Source organism: Pan troglodytes, chromosome 1, assembly GCF_028858775.2.
Source record: "Pan troglodytes isolate AG18354 chromosome 1, NHGRI_mPanTro3-v2.0_pri, whole genome shotgun sequence".
Classification (NCBI taxonomy): domain Eukaryota; kingdom Metazoa; phylum Chordata; class Mammalia; order Primates; family Hominidae; genus Pan; species Pan troglodytes.
This window is the reverse complement of record NC_072398.2, coordinates 76864207-76885447: the sequence shown is the minus strand read 5'-3', so window position 1 is coordinate 76885447 and position 21241 is coordinate 76864207. Positions and strand designations below refer to the sequence as shown.

The 21241-nt window shown below is 36.2% G+C and overlaps 1 protein-coding gene across 12 annotated transcripts in view; it reads left to right on the top strand.

Annotated features, from left to right (window-relative positions):
* DNM3 (dynamin 3) overlaps nt 1-21241 on the top strand; it is a 576659-nt gene that overhangs the window by 371687 nt on the left and 183731 nt on the right. The window contains exon 15 of one of the 12 annotated variants that reach the window (XM_054673235.2): nt 11406-11780. The exons of 9 other annotated variants lie outside the window; for them this stretch is intronic. In XM_054673235.2, the coding sequence (XP_054529210.1) occupies nt 11406-11480 (75 nt within the window). In that variant the 3' untranslated portion in view covers nt 11481-11780. Of the gene's footprint in view, nt 1-3950; nt 4744-11405; nt 11781-21241 lie in introns of those variants that run through there. 2 more of the 12 variants (XM_024350124.3, XM_063811495.1) reach the window with 2 other exon arrangements.

Sequence of the window (21241 nt, the reverse complement as noted above, 5' to 3'; positions counted from 1 at the left end):
GATAGAGAAGGAAATAAAGGGCATTTTTTACATCCAGCGATTTCAGCCATCCTTCCCTCCCTCAAAACAAAAGTTCTGACAAATTTAAGAAATTTATGATTGCTATTGCAGCCAAAGGGCAGTTGAGTAAACGGAAATATATCTTGCAGTTTGTTTCCAAAAGTTAAAAAATATTATCATAATTCCTTTTGGTGATTTCAGTATCTCAGGTAGGATAGAATCAACCCTATCTATAAAGATATTTAGGAAGCAAAGTAGCATTATTGCTTAACAAATACCTTGACTAACTAATTAAGGCTTCAGAAAAAGAAGACAGAGAGCGAGATTTTTCTGATTATCATCACTCCGTAATTACTAGTATTTTCCATAACCTAGGTAACTCAGCTGTCTAAGAAACAAAATCCAGCTGAAACTGAACCGTCTAAAGTTTTCCTTCTACAATTTTTTAAGGCCCAGCGCAGGATCCCTGTCATACTAAAGTCTCTCCTGGATGTCTGGAAAAAGTCTTATAGTCTGGGAGACATTCCAAAATATGTGCAGTGACCATTGCCACAGGCGTGAACTTCTTAATGCATTTTGCAGAAATCTCCTCCACAATGAAATTGATTACTGTCTGAAAGGATTTTTTTCCCCTTTTCAAAATAGCAAGCAGCTAGAATATGCTTTTCTTATGTTTTATTACATCCTTAAGTATCTCATGTGGACTGAATGTGACTGGAGAAAGTTACCGGTCTGAATCTGATACATAATGTCTAGTTTAAAACAATTTTTTTACATTGATGGGTTAGATGAACAGCAAAAGGAAAAACTCTGGATGTTTGAAGACTACACATACAAAATTGTACACTGATTACTAAAACTTGAGTTTCTGCACAGTTTTCCTGCTGCAGAAACTGAAATAAGATCAGAGAATAAATGTGAAGAAATGGATTTTCAAGGAACAGGTGGAAATTGAAAAGAAAATGGAACCTGGAGTTTTGTGAGTGTGTCTGTCTGCCTTATGAGAATGACATTTATGAGGATGAAGGAGGGTTGGAGGGTTTGTTGTAATGCTTTTACATAATCAAGATCAAATTGTTCAAGCTCTTTAATGTTATCTATTTGTTGTATTTAGCAAAGGAATGAATTTGTAGCTAATAGGCAGTAATTTGGTTTTTATTCACCTAATAGAAATATTGTAGCAGAGCTGTCAACAGGCTTGTTGTAATGTCAAACAAAAAGTCTGATAAATGAGAAAAAAAGGATATACAGGGAATATATTGCAATTGCAATCATAGCAAAGAAAGAACAGAAAGGATGTCGATTATGAGATTTCTAATTCTTGATTTCGTAGCAGTTTCCATATTCTTGCTAGAAGCTGGAAAGTTGCTCAGTCCCTGGTATCAATCACACCTCAGCTAGACACTGAGGCTAGTCACTGCTGCTGGAAGATTTCTTCCTGACAATGATTCATATGAGCCAATTGTCAGGAGTTTTGAAGTTCCGAAATAGAAGTTGATGTATGTCTTTTACTGTGGTGCAGTCACTGAACATATTTCATATGACGGAAAATAGCTTTGCAGAAAAATTAACCTATTCCTTATCTTTAAACAACGTTGCCTTCAAAAATTATCAACTCATTCACAAGCATTACATTTTCTGAGCTTTTCACATTTCTTAATCTTATGGTGCACAGTCACCACAGGAGAAGGTGTGATATGTCATTTAAAAAGCCCAAACCTTTCACTTTGTATTGTCACAAGGAACTAAAAACAAGGCAAATAAGTGTTTCAACTTATGGTCTTAGAAATTATTTCTTAAATACCACAAACTGATTTGGGTATATCACAAGGAAAGATCAGATAATTCTAATCCATGCTGAACATGTGATTTTGAAACAGAAACAGTAAAGATGAAAGGTGAAAGTTCCCATAGTAGGACCAGTACTGGAAGAGAGAGAGAGTGCTTCTTGACTGATGTACTCTCGCCTTACCTGAGTCTTTTGGTGTGAAATCATGGTCTTTTAGCACTGGAACAAACCTTAGAAATCGTCGTGTAGTCAAACATCTTTTTTTTGTAGATGAAGGAAACTAAGGACTGGAAAGGTGAACTAAGTTGCCCAGGTCAAAGAGCTACTTGGAGGAAGAAAATCTGAATCTCAAGAAGTTGGTTTGCAAACTTCTAAGTCCAGTGTTCTTTCTTCTCTTTCCACACACTGTTTCTTCCACTGAACTCTTCCTCTGAACAACAGGAGAGCAGCAGCCGTAATAACTCCAGCACCATCAGGTCTGGGCCACAGCTGATTTTTAGAGGAGGCCCCTTGCACACAAACCAAGTTTGCTTCTGGCCGATAGACCTAGAAATTACAGGCTGATCTTGCTTTACTCTATACGTGCTTCAGAAATGACTTCTTTGCAGAAACTGTGTTGGCATGGTTAATTAAAAAGCATTGTTAGAAGAGGGCACAAGGGGAGTGTCATTCCAGGTGCTGGTAATGTTCTGTTTCTTGATCTGGATATGGGTTACATGGGAACATTCAGTTTGTGGAAATTATGTGATGTATATTTCTGGATATTTCAACAAAAAGTTAAACAAAGCTTACAGAACAATTAAGAATCCATTGTTACAAAAAAAAAAAAAAAAAAAAAAGCCTATTGGTGGCCGGGCGTAGTGGCTCACACCTGTAATCCTAGCGCTTTAGGAGGCCAAGGCAGGTAGATCATGAGATCAGGAGTTTGAACCAGACTGGCCAACATAGTGAAACCCCGTCTCTACTGAAAAAGCAAAAAATTAGCGAGGCATGGTGGCAGGTGGCTGTAATCCCAGCTATCGGGAGGCTGAGGCAGGAGCATAGCTTGAACGTGGGAGGTAGAGGTTGTGCTGAACCAAGATCATGTCACTGCACTCCAGCCTGGGCAAGAGAGCAAGACTCTGTCTCAAAAAAAAAAAAAAAAAAAGCATATTGGCATCAGAGAAATTAAATACCTCTAGAAATGATTCTGCAAGCACATTTTAACAATTTTTAAACAAAATTTTAAACAAAAACAGCCATCATTATTTGGCATAGCAAGAGTTTTACTGTAAAGCAAATTTAATCACTCCTTCAGGTAGAAACGTTTTCCTGATACTGTGGCCTTCCTTCATACTGTGTAACTGCCAAAGGAATCACTTAAAAATAAAAGCTATTATATGCTTCTTACATCTTTAGACAATGGGAATTATTCTAAATTACAGCTGACAGAAAGCATTTTTTCTATTCTTCATTTGCTTTTGTGTTGTATATCTAAGGACTTGAGAAATTGATTTCAAAATTTCATGGTAACTTGTCATAATCCTTATGGAGCAAAATAAAACATAGAAGTTGGTCTGGCTGGGCAATATATTGTCCTACTTGTTTAACTATTGCTGTTAACAAAGAAAAGTTTAGGAGGGATAGCATTAGGAGATATACCTAATGTAAATGTTACGAGTTAATGGGTGCAGCACACCAACATGGCACATGTATACTTATGTAACAAACCTGCACGTTGTGCACATGTACCCTAGAACTTAAAGTATAATAAAAAAAAAAAAAAAAAAGTTTGGATACATATACATACATATGTACATATATACACATACACACACCTCATCCCCCCCACACACAAATAATTGGCATACGGTGAATATATTTTACCACTAAAGCTGTACTAAACGTAATTAGATATGTTTGGGATAAGTCAGAAGTATTTTCGAATCTTACAGTAACTTAATTATTATATACTATAGTTAATATCCTGCAGCTATAAAAATGACTGGGAACAAGCTAGGATATAAATTTAAAAGTAAATGCATAGGAGTGTGGGTATAGAAAGATCGCTGAAAAAATTAATACTTATAAATCAGCCATTTTTTTTCAATAGTAACACTGAGAGAATGAGAAAATACCTGCAATTAGTGTATTTTAAATTAGTCCTTCTTTCCTTTTACAGCTGCCAGTGGAGGGCATATTGATCAGAGAAAGGACCAAATAGACAAAAATGCAGAAAACAGATCTATGGTGTAAAGTGCCGAAGCAATTGATCCTTACCTAGTAAATATTCACATATGTTAACGTAAGTTAATACTGTTAGGAAACTGAGACCAATTTCATAAACAATATGCAACTATTTGGAAATTTCAATTATAGATGCTCAACAAATATCAAGTAAGCACATTTAAACCTGAAGACGAGTGTTCAGATATTTCAGTGGAACATTTTAGTATTGGTTCTGACTGTAATAATCCTGGCCAATATGTGTAGACTCTTTTAGTAGTCATTGTTTCCAAGCTGATTGGGCAGAGACCATGTCTATTGCACTTTTGAATAGCAACTTGAATCCTCTTGGCTTTTGGAACATATAAAATAACAATGTTCTCCAGAAATGCTGCCATTTGGTAACTTCTCTTTGGAGTGCAAACTTAAATTCTTGGTTATAAGTAGTATGTGCATATGCCCCGGTGTCCACATGCACAGATCTCTATGGGCATCAAATAAGGTATGCTTGCTGGGAAATAGAATGATTTTTGAATGCATAAGAACCCAAAGAGGATGACATAAACTTAGCGAAGTTTTCAAGCTCCAGTCTTTATTATGTATGTATGTTTTAAATTAAGAAGCAATCCAAAGGTTGAAAATCAGGGAAATCAGAGGCGTTAATTTTATCAGAGAAAAAAATTTGGAAGATAAAAGCTTTGGAAGATATCAGAGCAAAAATTGGAAGATAAAAAAATGAGAGGAATAGCAAAAAAAAAATTTTAAGGTAAAACTATAAATTTTCTTTTGAAATTGTACACATTCGTTGGACTCAATAGTCATCTTCTCTTACTGGAACTAACTAAGAGTTAGTCCCTGTGACTGCTTACAAGGCAGAGCCAGGTAATTGATGTGTCAGAAACCTAGCTGTTGAACCACTGTGTCAATCTTTAGGCCATGAGGCTTAATTCTAATTTTAAGCAGATTTGGCTCTTATAAATCCTAAAGAGTTATAAAGCCTTGAGTTATTTTCTTGAAAATATCTGATAATTCAATTTATAATTTATTCTTAACACTCTCTTTAAAAAAAAAAAGAAAACTTAAAGTATAATAATAATAAAATTAAAAAAAAAAGAAAAGTAAGGGACAAGATCAGGGGTAGAACAAAGCTGCAGACATATATTTTTCAAACCTGCTGTCAAGGAAATCAGAGGCATAAGAAAACTTGAACAGAATCAAGAAATTTACCATTTAGTTATAAAATTAGATGCAGCATTCCATATCTCATCCAAATATAATAATCTATTGGGAAATCATATTCAGGAGTGGCTTCTCCATCGAAGGTATAATTCCCTTGGAAGATTCACATGTATTTTATACAGTTTATCCCTAAAAATGTTTAAAGACAACTCTGTGTAAAATGTGAAGTACTTGACTTCCTTATTAGTGACTTTATCTGAGGCATGGTCTACCATAGTAGTGATTACACTGCCCATTAACCAGTGAGTATTGATCTATTTATTCCTGAAAAATTTCCCTCCCCATTTAAAAATAAGCAGAAATAAAAACCTGGCTTCCTCATTTGTGATGGATGCCAAAGTCATGACTAGATAAAAGACTTCAATTTATCAGTTTATGTCTGAAGCCGAAAACTACTTGTTGATCTCTTAAATTCAAAAGGTTACTTGGAAACACTCAAGGCCAAATTGGAGAAAAATGATTAATCCATTTTAGTAAGTGCTTCTTTCTTGTAAATGGAATTTAACTCCTTGGGCAAATGTAACGTTCTTTTTACTTCTGTGATTGCTAAAGTTTCTTTAGGATAAACGTAGAAAAGAAATGGGAGTAGAGGGAATATACACACACACACATGCACACACACACACACACACACATGCTGCAACCACACAAAGCACAAAGCAATTGTTGAATATGTCTGTGACCTTTGTTTATGTTCATATTTCAAAGTCAAGATAAGCCAATTTTCCCACCTAGATATTTTCCCTCTGTAATTGGATATGTATCTAGATATTTACTATCATAATGGATTCTGGAAATGACACTAAAATTTCATTTCACTACCAGCCAACCAAATCTCTGATCTTTCAAAAATTAGGTCATTTACAAGCTTTGCAAGAATCTCAGTTTATTAATTGGGGTGACACATTTATAGTTATTGGTTACAATATCAATGGAATCTTTCTTAATAAAACAATGTTCTCACTATAATTATAGTCCACAAGCACTATGAGCCATATAGTGGCATTTAAGATGCTCTCACCTTCTTCAGCCTCCTTACACCTCACTCTTAGAGCATCACTACTATCCCTTACAATATGGAAAGGTGGAGAAATCTTTCTGAGCTTGGGCACTTCCACTAACTCTTATTTTGCTGCTGGTCCCTGTCCCTGTGAGGAGCAACAGCACTAAAAAGCTACTTTCAGAGATCCAAAACCAACATGGTTCGTGGAAAGCCATGTATTGGTATGGCTGGGGCCTGCCAACCAATTGTGTTCAGTCCTTTACTCTCAGAGATATTTAAAATCTCCTACTGGCTCCTTTTGTGTAGCGGTAAGTGAACATTCAATGGGACAAGGCTCTAAATGGACTGGAGGCCTCTTTTCCATTAGAGATGTGTTTCCTCATAGACTTTTGTCTTCACACTTTATTTTCTTGTGCCCACTGCCTCTTATTCGATCATTTGTTATTTCTATTCTCAAACTCTCTTTCTTCTTCTCCTAATTTTGTTTCTGAAAATTTAGCCTGTATCTTACAATCTACTATATACCAGGCAGTGCTCCACTCTCTCCTTACTTTTTTAACTAAAGCCTATCAACCAAAGTTTATTCTATGGTTGACTTCCTCTCAGGAAAAAGACTGAGAGGAATAGACAAAACTTTGTAAAGAAATGTATGGGATGGTTGTGGGAGGGAAATGACAATGAGTGCATTTGGAAAAATACATAAACTACCTGTCTTCTTATGTTCATGATCATATTTTAAACTAGAATGGTTAACAGCTGTGTCTTTCCTGAATTATTATAAGCTAGTTTTATAGTGAATAACATTCTATATTTGTTCAGCGTATTTTAGATAATGAGGTAGGAAAAATTTCTGTAGTATATTTATTCCTGCTAAAATAGATTATGGTCTATAGAATCTGGTTATCCGCTATTTAAAATGTTTCCTACATGTTTGAGGGTTTCAAAAGTGTCCTTTTCATTTGTGAAATTTAATTCTATTCTCTAGACATAATCTCAGTGTTATATCATTACAGAGAGTACTTTAGTGAACAGTCAAATAGGAAGAGAGTAAAAGAAGAACACTGGCATGTTCTTAAGAGCCAGACTCTTAAGAAAAGCAATTAATAAGAAAATAGCTCTGTAGCCCAATGAGAATTAAATAATGAGATTAATAGAAACTAAATAATTGGATGGTTTGGATTTGGATTATGTACATGAAGATTTTTTTTTTAAGTCAAAGAATTGTGTTCTTTGTTACACTGGTAACATTAAAATTAATGAGTAAGGGTAAGGAGGACTGAGGAATTGAGGTAATTTGTGGTTTCACTGTAACAAGGTGAAGAAGACAACTTTTGGCAAGTCTTTTGTTGGCATATCTGATTTGCACTAATATGATGTTATTTACAATATTTATCCCACTTAAGTGAGTATTTGCATATTTTACTATAGAAACGTGGGGGTTTGTGGTATATGATATATACAAAATATTACCTTTATAAATTCTAAAAAAATTCTGAATTCTGAAATATATGTGGCTCCAAGGACTTCAGATAAGGAAATGTGGACTTGCATATCTATTGACTGTTGGGAGGAAAACTTTAAGAGGTATTATGAGTGAGCTATAACCTCCTCTTTAATAAGAAGAGTCAGTAACTGTTGTCTAAAGTGGTTAAGTTGAGAAGTAAAAGTATAAGCATATAATATAGTGTTATGGACCAGAATATCTAAAGAGAAATTAAAAGAAATTTCTCTTTGAAGCAGAGGTAAAGAGGGTTGGAGCGGGAGACTTGCTTCTCATCATACCTTCTTCAAAACTATGAACTGTTATCATGTGCATGCATTATTAATACTTTAGTTTTAAAAAGTAAATTAATTATTTCAACAAACTTGCCTTGAGTTTATGTAATGTGTTAGGCATGGTATCTGGAAGCGTGAAAATTGAAACCTTTGTCTGGGCACAATGGCTCATGCCTGTAATCGCAGTGCTTTGGGAGGCTGAGGTAGGAGAATTGCTTGAGCCCAGGAATTCAAGACCAGCCTGGGCAACATAGAAAGATCTCATCTCTACAAAAAATAAAAAATAAAACAAAACTAGCTGGGCATGGCGGCATGCACCCCTGGTCCCAGCTGTTCAGGAAGCTGATGTGAGAAGATCGCTTGAACCCCGAAGGTCAAGGCTGCAGTGAGCTGAGATTGCATCACTGCACTGCAGTATCACTGCACTCCAGCCTGGGTGACAGAGGAATACCCTGTCTCAAAAAAAAAAAAAAAAAAAAAAAGAAGACGCTCTCAAGAGTTCTAATATGTAAAATAGACTTGTAAACAATGAGGCTTGATATGAAACAGTAAAGTGATCATTTTTATAGCATTATATACAGAGAAGACAGTGACTACTATTTTCCAGCTAAGAGAGTGTACATCTAGGTGTGTATGAGGGTAATGGGCCTGGTGAACTGTAGGGGAGGGAAGAGGAAAGTCAGTCAAGGGAGCCTTCACAGAGGTGCTGGACCTTTTCAGAATGCAAAAGACTCAATCTGAGAGGCGTCAGAGGGAGACAGACACAAAGTGAAGATGTAGAAAAGTTCTTGATGGAGAGCACTCTTCCATTCCCTCCTTGTAGCTAGAGAAAACCAGGCTGTAGCTCCTTTAATTTAAATCTGCCTTCCCCAGCAAACAAGAAGCTATTTGGATATTTTGTTTTGTTTTTCCTGAAGGGTGACAGTAGAGGGTGGGAAAGGTACATTTTACATAGGAGATTTATATCTTAATTTTACTCTCAAAATAGAAGACCCTGAGAAAATACACATGAGCAGGAAATTTTTTAAAAGAAATTCAGTTTAAAGTCAGCTTTTTCTAGATTGCAAGTAAGCTGTGTAGAGTAAGGGAAACATGGCTCATCTGGCCAGGGTTCTAAAGTAGGCAAGCTAACTAAATCTCACAGGAGGTCTTCGAGGAGAGCAAACCCAGAATTCATTGCATTAATCCAGCCTAAATATTTTAAGGACATGAACAAATATGATGATGTCATTGAAGAGAAAGGGTCGTTTGCTTCCATACCCATTTTGGCAGCTGTAGCAGCTGTGGTATCTCTTCAAACACTCAGATTGTAGATTAAACCCTAAAGTTGAGCCTTTGAGTTTCAGGGCTAGATAGGAGTTTCTTGAAATACCAGGCTTTTGATATAATAGAAATTATGACATAGGAGCTGTATACAAATTGGCTATAATGGGGAGTGATCAGATACATTGTGAATAAATACAATATACAAAGAGTTAATATTAAAAATATGGAGAATGGGGGAAAAACTCAAAAAAGAGAGCTCAAGAATCAATGCTTCAAGTGCATGTAGAGTTAAGAGTGCACATGGGGGAGGCAGTGAGGCCTCTGACAGGTGGTAGGGGAAGTAAGTTGACAGATGAGCTTTATATTTCTTGAAAATTTTCTCTTTATCTCAGTTCACAGAGGCGGATGGGAAAGGAACAGATGTCAGAAACAGCAGTGCTTCTCAGGGAAGATTAAATGGTAGAGGAAATGGAGATCGCATTACCAAATAAGATGGGAAGGGAAAGCAGTGTGTTTAAGTAGAACTAGACAGAATGACCAGGTGGAATTTGGATTTGAAGTTTGAGGGGATATCATGTTAAAGCAGTAAACACCAAGCTATCACAATCTGACCCGTTGAGATTCCATTAATTGATAACGATGATGAGTACTTCTTTATTTGTTAATAAAACCGTGCCATAAAGAATAGGCATATTAAAGTTTTCATTTAAAAATACATGTATTGTTCCATTTCAGAATTGTTAAGGAGTTGAAATATTCTTATAACATTAGAAAGAACTAAGGTTTAGGAAGATCTGGGATTATGTGAGAGTTGCTTGTATCACATCGTGTTACTTTTCACTCAGTTTTCTCCTTCATCAATCCCTCTTCCCTTCTCCCCTTTTCCTTCTTCATTTTTTCTCCTTATAGGGACATATGGAGGTATGGGAACTCAGACGCAGTATTCAAAGAAAAAGAATGTATTATTAAGAAACTTGGTCACATTATTATTATAAAAGTATGCATTCACTAAGAAAACATTTACATAAGAAAAGTACTCAATTAGATTTCTGGTCTATATATAAAAGATCTTCTCAACCAAAAACAACTTGAGGCTGGCGTTTAGAAAACCTGAGCTCTAGTTCTACCCTATCCCTCGTTAGCCCTATGACTTCAGACAAATCATATGCCCTCTTTGGCTCTCAGTTTCTTCAACTGTGAAGAAGAGCTTAGATCTTGTCTGTAATATATATGTTTTAATTATTTGAATACCATAGTCTAGGTGGTGATCTTAATGCAAGCAAATGCCGTTCACTTTAACAATCCACAGGGAAGAGATGGGAGAGATGGTTCCAAGAGCAGAAAACTATCTTGGTAAAGGAATTCCTACATTTTTATCCATTCATTCTACTAATACTAAGTAAACATCTGCTGTGATTTCCTATGCCTGGGAATGCATTTCTTCCAGATATCCACATTGCTTATTCCCTTGCCTCCTTTAGGGCTTCACTGTGTGGTCATCTCGTGAGGACTTCCTTCTTTCCTATTTAAAATTATGTGCATGCACACACCACACTGTCTCTCTTGCTATCTCTCTTTCTCTCTCCAATTCTGGGACTCCCCATTCCTCTTTCTGTGATTTATTTTTCCCAATAACACTAAGTACTTTCTAATATTCTAAAAAGTTACCTATTTATTTTATTATTTAAATCCCTCATTTGAAATTAAGATAAAGACAAAGACTTTGTAGGGTTTGTTCAATGCATAGAATAGAGTTTATCACATAGTAAGCCCTCAGTAACAGAGTTCAAGTCTTAATCATCAAGTAGCTGAGGAATTCTAGACTCATTGCGAGTATATTATTTCAATGGGAATAGATAAGGAGACTAGGAAATTCAGAGATAGTAATGGATTCACAATTCTGATTTTCAAACATCTTGAGCAACAGGATCTTTGTTTCTGACGAAAACTCATGTAGAAGCCACATGTGAAGAGTTAAGTGCAGACTTGGTCTAAGTGAAACAGGTGAAAGAAACATGGCCACTTGCTTTAGCTAGAATCACCACCTAAACTATGGTATTCACATCATCAAGAATGTACACGATGGATATGTGATCCAAGCTCTTGCTTTTCTCCTGCCTCCTCAAGGTGGTCCCTGAAGAAATTCTGAACAGATTTTCTCGAAGTTGCCTAATATCAAAAATTACTTGGAACACTGGTTAAAAACACAGATCCCCTGGGGCTTTGCCCCTGGAAAGGAAAGGGAATATACCAAGAAGTTGGTGAAGAGGCCAAGGTTTGCATCAAGGAAGGTGATTATAGAGAAGAAGAAACATCTGGATTTTCGGAGGCTGAATAAAGAGAAAGGTTAGCAAGAGGACAGGGGTCTACTTAGTAAAGTCATTTCAATGGTGGTCAGTCACTTACACTTGTCTCCCACATAAGAAGAAAAAATTGGATCCTGGTTTGAGCTGAGAATTGGATATGTTTAAAAAGAGAAAAACAAAGCCATATTTAGGGGTTTGTTTTGTTGAATTTTATTATTGACAATGGCGCCAAAGAACCAACATACAACCACTTGAACTAAATAGAACATTAACAGAGTTCTAAACATTCAAACATATGATGAAGGGAAAATTCCACTAGTCAAAGATCTCAGAAGAGATATAACTTGCTCATTCACCGAAAACTTGTACACAAACAAAATCTAGAAAAAGATGTATGTATGATTCTTGTCCTTCTCTATTATCAGTTTCTTTTTAAATTTTTTAAGTGTTATTTTGTTTTTGACACATAGTAGTTGTATATACTATGGGGTGTAATGTGATGTTTCCATACACGTATACATTGCATAATGTTCAAATCGGGGTAATTAGTATATCCATCACCTCAAACATTTATCATTTCTTTATAGTGGGTACATTCAAAATCCTCTAACTATGTTTAAGTATACAGTACAATATGGTTAACTATAGTCACCATACTGTGCAATAGAGCACCAAAACTTATTCCTCCTGTCTAACTGTAACTTTGTATCTGTTGATCTCTTCCCATCCTGCCCCTAACCCCACCTCTCCAGTCTCCGGTATCAGTTTCTTTTTTCTTTTCTTTTTTTTTTTTTTTACTATCAACAGAACCTCATCAAATTATCTCATTTAATGTTACCACCTCTCCAGACATATCGGCAGGCACCAATCGGCAGGCACCATTGTATATCCATTCTGTCATAAAAAAAAATTCCATATATCACTATAAATTTTTCCCCATTAGTCTTTATAGTTTTTTACATTCTTTGAAATATAACTTTTCTCTGAGAGCATCATATCCTCAAAACTATCTCAAATAGAGGGTACTTTTGTCTCCATTACTCCATCTCCTCTTGGATGTCTCAGATTCCTCAGCATCAAAACATCTAAACTGAATCTCATGGCTCCCACTGAACCCATGACTTGCCTTTATCTATTGTTCCCTATTTCAGTGAATAGCACCTCTATGTCCAATCCATCATTCAATCTCTGTTTTACCTACTAAATAGTTTTTGAATACATATACTCTTCTATTCTCCAACCACCTTAGTCCAAGAAACCACTGTCTTCTTCCTTGATTATTGTAAGAGCTTCGTACTTGTTCTGTCTACTTCTGGCCATTCTGTAAGTCTTCTCTAAGTGCAGCTCTCATCAATCACTTCCTTGATATTCCCACTGCCACGGTCCCATTGTGTCACTTTGTCTGGGCCATTGGAGTAGCCAACACTCCAGTTACCTTAGTCTCTGCCATCTTCTATCTACACTATATTTTTATACCAGCTTAATCTCCATAAAGCGTACATGTCTCCCAACTGCTTTGCTGCTTACTGAATTTAATCCAAACTTCTTAGTTTAGTGTTCTCTTGACCAGTAATACCTTCTCCCTATACCTATGCCTACCCCAATCCTACCCAACATGCAAGACTCCTGCGGCTTTTCCTGACCTCTCTTCAGCCTGATAGGCTATTCTGCTATTAGAACTCACAACACAGACTTAACTTTCTTGTGAGCAGTGTCTTATCACATTTATATCAGCAGACACACCTTGCACTGCCCCTTTCATATAGTGAATCCTCAATGCACTTAATGAATTTTAGTACATTTTAATCTTATTTGAATAGGTTTTTAGACTTTGAGTTTCAGGAAAAGGCTAAATTACTGAATTCATTTTAGTATTGTGGAAATCAAATGGAAACCACCCCACATATGAAAACATAGCTGTACTCTATTTGTTTTATTTCAAAGTGATCCAGGTCCTTTTACCACCAGAGAGGAAGAAAGAGGATTAAGCTGAAATTAATGTTTTGATGAAGATGAGGCGGATGGTAAATTGACCCGAGGGAAGCAAAAAAAAATCAACTTGCCACATGTTAGCAACAGAGACTTCATGATTGATGTTCAGTGACTTGGAAATTCTCTCCAGGGCAAACTGCATTTTCACTGCTTACTTACATACATTTTGAGGCATAGATTAATTTCAAAACAAGAACTTAAAGCTAGGAGGAACCTCAGACATCAGCATAGTTTGTGGTTTTCAAACTTTTCTCTCCTTTTCTGTTTTTAAACATTAGAACCCTTTATTCAATCAAAATCTTCCATGAAATCCCATTGTATAAAATAAATAAAACCAGAGCTGTCTTGGTTAAAGCAGGGTGCGAGCCCAGGATCCAGCCCTCTTGCCTTGGGGCTCTCTAGCTTCCATGGTGGCCCCTGAAGCATAACAAGAGAATCTCTAGAAGGCTGGTGATCTCAGTTTGAAAACCAAGGATCTGGTCTTCCCTCTCATTTCTTACAAGTGGAAACAGGTTCAGAGAAGCGACATGATGTGCCCAGTGGTAGAGTCAGGACTAGGACTCAGGTTTCCTGCCATGCAATGCAGTATTCTCCTCTTTGCTATTTTCTTTGGTGGCATGTCCCTCCTGTTTCTTCTTCCTCTTTTTTTTTTTTTTTTTTTTTTTGAGATAGTCTTGCTGTGTCGCCAGGCTGGAGTGCAGTGGCACTATCTTGGCTCACTGCAACTTCTGTCTCCCAGATTCAAGTGATTCTCCCTTCTCAGCCTCCCGAGTAGCTGGGATTACAGGCGCACCACCACGCCCAGCTAATTTTTGTATTTTTAGTAGAGACGGGGTTTAACCATGTTGGCCAGGATGGTCTCGATCTCTTGACCTCATGATCCACCTGCCTCGGCCTCCCAAAGTGCTGGGATTACAGGCATGAGCCACCGTACCCGACCGTCCCTCCTTCTAATGACCTCAATTTAGTCTTTACTTTTTCCCAGTGTCAGCACATATGATCCAAAAGGCCTTCTGAACTTCTATCAATATTTTGATAGCTTCTATTCTCAACTCTTTAGTAACTATTACCAAATGACCATTTTTTTTTTGCCATAACTCTATCTCTTAAGATACTACCATATTTCCCTATAAAAATGCATTAACAAGTTGGTAACATGTTGACCATGGTAACATCTTGAGCCCAGGAGATGGAGTTTACAGTGAGGTGTGATCGTCCACTGCACTTCAGCCTGGTGACAGAGAAAGACCCTGTCCCAAAAAATAAATATAAAAAATTCCAACATCTTATCTCACCATTCAGAGAAAACCTCTTTTAAACATCTGTCTTTCAATGAAAATGCATGAATTATATATATGATATATATATGAATTATATTATATACATAAATAGAATTATGCTATTTGTGCCATTCTACAATTTGATTCTTTCAGTCAAGAAAACTCTTGGTGCTCTTTCCACCAAATATAGATTTATTACTCTCTTTTATAGTTATACAGTGTACTTTTGTATGAATTTATTGTAATTTATTTAACCAGCATCCTATAAGTTTAGTTTCTAGTTTGTAACTATTTTTTTAATGCTGTAATAAACATCACTATGCACATATAATTGCATCCAATAATCACCTCAGGATAAATTCATAGAAAAGAAAATGCTGGGTCAACAGATATCTTCATTTTAAATTAAAATATCTCTAATATTTATTGTAAATAAAACCTTTAAACAAAACAAGACAGAACACAGACAAGTATCAAAGTCTCCTCCAACCCCCTAGCTGTTATGCCAGTCTCCAAAAGAAACCTGGTATAGACTTCAGACCTTTAGTTCAATATAAAACTGTAAACATAGATACTTTTTAAAAAGATAGTAGATTACAGAGTACATACTTAACTGTAACTTATTTTTAAACCAAATAATGGATTCTGACCAAATTTCCACATCAGGACATATTGTACTAGCTCTTTTCTTTTTTGGACCGCAGAGTATTTCATGCACAGATGAAAGGAAGCAAAATGTGGTGGCTAAGAGCATGGACCCTGGAGCCTGCTCCCTGCCACCAGGCATATGACCTTAAGTGTAAGTCGCTCTGTGCCCTACTCTCTATATTTTTAAACTTCGATGATAAATACCTACTTCATAACATTATTGGAAGAATTAAATGACTAAATATATTGGAAATGCTTAGTACAATAAGCACTCAACCAATGTTAACTATTATTAATATGTGTCATAATTTTTTAGCTAGTCCCCAGTTGATGGGCATTTATTTTCAGTTTTTCAGCGATAATGATGCAAGTCATATTTCATATATGTCCATTTGTGAAAGCATTTCTTTAGGGTATATTACTAAAAATTAAAAATGGATTTACTGGGTCAAAATAAAGACACATTTTGTTTCATTTAAATTTTTTAATTTTTTTATTTCAATAGCTCTGGGGGGAGGTACAAGTGTTTTTTGGTCACATGGATTGTATAGTGTGAAGTTGGGGATTTTAATGCACCCATCTCCCATGTAGTATACACTGTACCAGTACGTAGTTTTTCATTCCTCACTCCCCTCCCACTCTCCCCCTCTCTGAGTCTCCAATGTCCATTATACCACTTTGTATGTCCTTGCATACTCATAGCTTAGCTCTCACTTACAAGTGAGAATATGCAGCACTTGGTTTTTCATTCCTGAGTTAGTTCACTTAGAATAATCACCCCCCAGTTACATCCAAGTTGCTGCAAATAACATTTCATTTTTTTTTTAATGGCTGGATAGTATTTTGTGATATATATATATATATGTCACATTTTCTTTATCCACTCGTCAGATGATGGCCACTTAGGCTGGTTCTATATCTTTGCGGTTGTGAATTATGCTATGATAAACATACACATGCAAGTGTCTTTTTGATACAGTAACCTCTCCTTTGGGTAGATGTAGACACCTAGTAGTGGAATTGCTGGATTGAATGGTAGATATACTTTTGTTTGAGAGATCTCCATACTGTTTTCCATAGAGGTTGTACTAATTTACATTCCAACCAGCAGTGTATAAGTGTTTCCTTTTTACCACATCCATGCCAACATCAATTGTCTTTTGACTTTTTAATAATGGCCATTCTGGCTGGGGTAAGGTGGTATCTCATTGTGGTTTTAATTTGCACTTCCCTGATGATTAGTGATGTTGAACATTTTTTCATGTTTTTTGGCCATTTGTATATCTTCTTTTGAGAAATGAAGATAGATATATTTTGAATTTTGATGTTTTCACATCCACCCCTCCTCCAAAAGCCTGTGCCAGTTAATATTCCAGCCAATGGTGTATAAAAATATCCATTTCCTCACATCTGGTCATAGTGGATATTATTAGTCTAATATACAAGTTCACACACGTGTAATTTTAATGTGCATTTCTTTGGTTATTACTGAAGTTTAGTAACATGTTTTATTTAGCATTTGTCTTTCATTATCTGAGAACTACTAATACTCTCCTTGACCACTTTTCTATTAGGGTGTTTATTTTTTTAAATAGATTTTTAATGGCTCTCTGAGTATTATGGCTATTAACTTTTATTCATATACATTGCCAATACTTTTCTCAATTTATCATCTGTTTTTCAATTTTGTTCATTATTTTGCCATGAAGAAGTGTGTCATTGCTATGAGTCTTTTATAGTTTCAGGTTTTATGCCAAATGTCTTTTTTTTTTTCTTTTAACTTCAATCTTCCCAAATTGTCATCTATTTTGTACTCTGGGGCTTTGAGCTTTGACCTATCTAAAATTTCTATTTTGTGGGGAAGGGTAGATGAGAAGCCAGTTGTCCTAAAATTATTTGTTCAGAAGTCTGGTTTGTAATGCCGCCTTTATCATAAACTAACTTCTCAGGTCGGTTTCACTCTTTCTTCGCTCTCTTCTATTCACCTGACCTGCCAGTGGACTTTTACCACAGGCTTCTGTTGTCTAATTTTTATATTAAATTTAAATCTTAATATTTGAAGGGCATTTTCCCTCTGATTGCTTTTGTTTTCTTTGGTTATTGTTTAGAATTTTCCTGGCTATTTGCAACTGCCTGTTCTTCAAATGAAATTTACAATCATTTTGTCAAGTTACCTCTCATAAAATTGTTCCAAAGTTTTTTTGCCTAAGATTTTATTATATCACTGTATAATTTAAGGAGAATTTAGAACTTTAAATATTGAGATTTCTATCCAAGATCTGTTTCTCTATTTCAGCTTTGTTATATATCCCTCAGCATAATTTTATAAATGTATTCATATAAGACTGCACATTTTCTGGTAGGTTTATGATGTTTTTTAGTAGATACCCTACGTTTATTTAATGGTTGATTTGGAGTGCAGTCCCACAAGTTGAGTCTAAAGTGTGAAAATAAATTTTTAAAAATTTTTATCAATCATTGTCACCAAAGACCTCTTCTTTTGCCACTTTCCACTATGAAACACACTTTTTCCAAGTGGCTCAATGCAAGCTGTACCTCAGAATCCTGTCATTTCTAAATAACATCTTATCTATATGCTATTTCCATGAAAAGCTAGTTTGGCCAAGATTTTGCTGTAAAGTATCCAACGAGTTAGGCTTTCATTATTTTTCTGGTCTTACTTAATGAAGAAACACATCTGGGAAATCAATGAGTATTTGAACTCACTGGGCTTCATAAAAACTCTAAATTCAGTCAACCAACCATTATGCTTAATTCACATTCAACCAACCAACAATTATTGAGACTTAGTATGTTCAGAATTCTAGAACTAGAAACATTTCTCTACTCTGGAGTGACTCATTGTGTAATAGGAAAAACAGGTATAAAACAAATAATTGAAATATATGTTATGAAACAATCTGAGAAAGTCAGTAAGAACTCACAATCAAATGGCAATTGAATAACTGGTGAATGTATATAAGTGTCTAATTAAGTAACATTTATTTGTAATGAACAGCACACTCAGACAGACACATGCCTAGCTAAAGCAGTTTCTACAGGATGTGATGTGAACTCTTTTTCCCACTCTACATATGAAAATGTTGTCTTTAATAATCAGATTAGATCTATCCTATCCATAGGTTTGACTCTAGCAATAACTTTTTGAATTTAAAAACCCAAGTGATTAATAATTTGTGAGAATGATTGAGTCCGTGGCATGGAATAATATCTACATCCTTTTCATTACATAGATATGTATGTATATTATAATAACATAGATTATACTACAAAACACACGCGCACGCCACACACACACACATACATACATGTGTGCTTCTTGGGGTCCTAGAATTTCCAGCTTCTCCTCACTGAGAAACTGGTGAGGAGAATGCTGCTTCTGTCATTGTCCAAATTGTGCTGATTCTTCTTTGTATATGCCACCCTGTTCTCTTCTTCTGCTGGTCTTTGCCAGGACAGTGTACTGACATAGAAGTTCATTATTTCTCTGCACAGACGACTCTTATCCTTTGCTCTTGCTTTTATTCAAAGCTCCCTCTCTAGTGTTACTGAAGGGTTTTATTTTTTAATTCTTTCACTAGGGGAGTCAAAACTATTACTTCCTGCTTAACCTATAACTCTGATGATGGCTCTGCCATGTTGTCATGGTTTTTTGTTTGTTTGTTTGGCCTATATTCTGAGAATTCTGTGTATCTTGTGCTCTGCCCCATGTGAGAATGAGCGAGATTTATTATTTCATGGGGACAAAGCTCTTCATTAGGATACAAACTATAAAACTGGGTTTTTTCAATTGAACAAAATTGTGGATGTGATAACACACCTATGAAATTTCACTAAATCATAACTCTGTCTTCCTCATCTCAGCATTTAATAAATTAAATTATTCAATTGATTTTGAGAATTTGACTAAAGCTATGGACTCTCCCTACCTCCTTACAATATGTATGTTTTGTAAAAGTTTGCATATTGTTGTAGGGGATTGATTGTTTTGCTGAACACTTGGTGCTCTATTGATTTCAGGAAAGAACCCTTTGTTTAACTACTTCATGCCCAATATAGGACACATACTATTTGAAAATGAGAAAAAATAAATATAGTAACAGTGTTTTAACAAAATTAGAATGTTCCTTCAAATGAATGTTATTTTCTTACTTGCCGTTTCTTTTTTTATTACAGCTTAAATGTTAAATGTTTCATGGGTGTATAGTACTTCCTCTGTTACTCATTCTCTTTGACCCTCTTCAGCCCATTGCGAGCACACTTCTGTTTCCAGCACTCTACCAAAACTGTGGTTCTGGTGGTTACTTTTCTAGCCATATCCTGCTGCATTTCTTAGAAATAAATGTAACTAACTTCTCCCTCCATCTTAGAACACATTCTCCTCTTGGCTTCCATAACATTACATTTTCCCGGTTCTTCCCATTCTACTTACTTAGTCCCCTTTGACTAGTTTGCCCTTCCTCTCTCGTACCTCTAAATGTTGAAATGACATAGATCTTCTCCTCTTTTCTGTCCTCATACATCCTCTCTAGCTGAACTCATCTAGGAGCTGAACTCCTAGATGAGTTCATCTCATTTAAATACCATCAATATGCCATATTTATGTGACTACCATAGTTATGTCTCCAACTCTGAACTCCAAACTTGGATATCCAACTACCCTACTGGGGGGTGCCTCCCAGTTAGGCTACTTGGCGGTCAGGGACCCACTTGAGGAGGCAGTCTGCCTAACTGGGAGGCACTCCCCAGTAGGGGCAGACTGACACCTCACACAGCCTGGTACCCCTCTGAGACAAAACTTCCAGAGGAACGATCAGGCAGCAACATTTGCTGTTCACCAATATTCGCTGTTCTGCAGCCTCTGCTGCTGATACCCAGGCAAACAGCGTCTGGAGTGGACCTCCAGCAAACTCCAACAGACCTGCAGCTGAGGGTCCTGACTCTTAGAAGGAAAACTAACAAACAGTAAGGACATCCACACTAAAACCCCATCTGTACGTCACCATCATCAAAGACCAAAGGTAGATAAAACCATAAAGATGGGGAAAAAACAGAGCAGAGAAACTGAAAATTCTAAAAATCAGAGCACCTCTCCTCCTCCAAAGGAACACAGCTCCTCACCAGCAATGGAACAAAGCTGGATGGAGAATGACTTTGACAACTTGAGAGAAGAAGGCTTCAGACGATCAAACTTCTGCGAGCTAAAGGAGGAAGTTCGAACCCATGGCAAAGAAATTAAAAACCTTAAAAAAGATTAGACAAGTGATAACTAGAATAACCAATGCAGAGAAGTCCTTAAAAGACTTGATGGAGCTGAAAACCATGGCACGAGAACTATGTGATGAATGCACAAGCTTCAGTAGCCAATTCGATCAACTGGAAGAAAGGGTATCAGTGATGGAAGATCAAATGAATGAAATGAAGCGAGAAGAGAAGTTTAGAGAAAAAGGAATAGAAAGAGACAAACAAAGCCTCCAAGAAATATGGGACTATGTGAAAAGACCAAATCTACATCGGACTGGTGTACCTGAAAGTGATGGGGAGAATGGAACCAAGTTGGAAAACACTCTGCAGGATATTATTCAGGAGAACTTCCCCAGTCTAGCAAGGCAGGCCAACATTCCAATTCAGGAAATACAGAGAATGCCACAGAGATACTCCTCGAGAAGAGCAACTCCAAGACACATAATTGTCAGATTCACCAAAGTTGAAATGA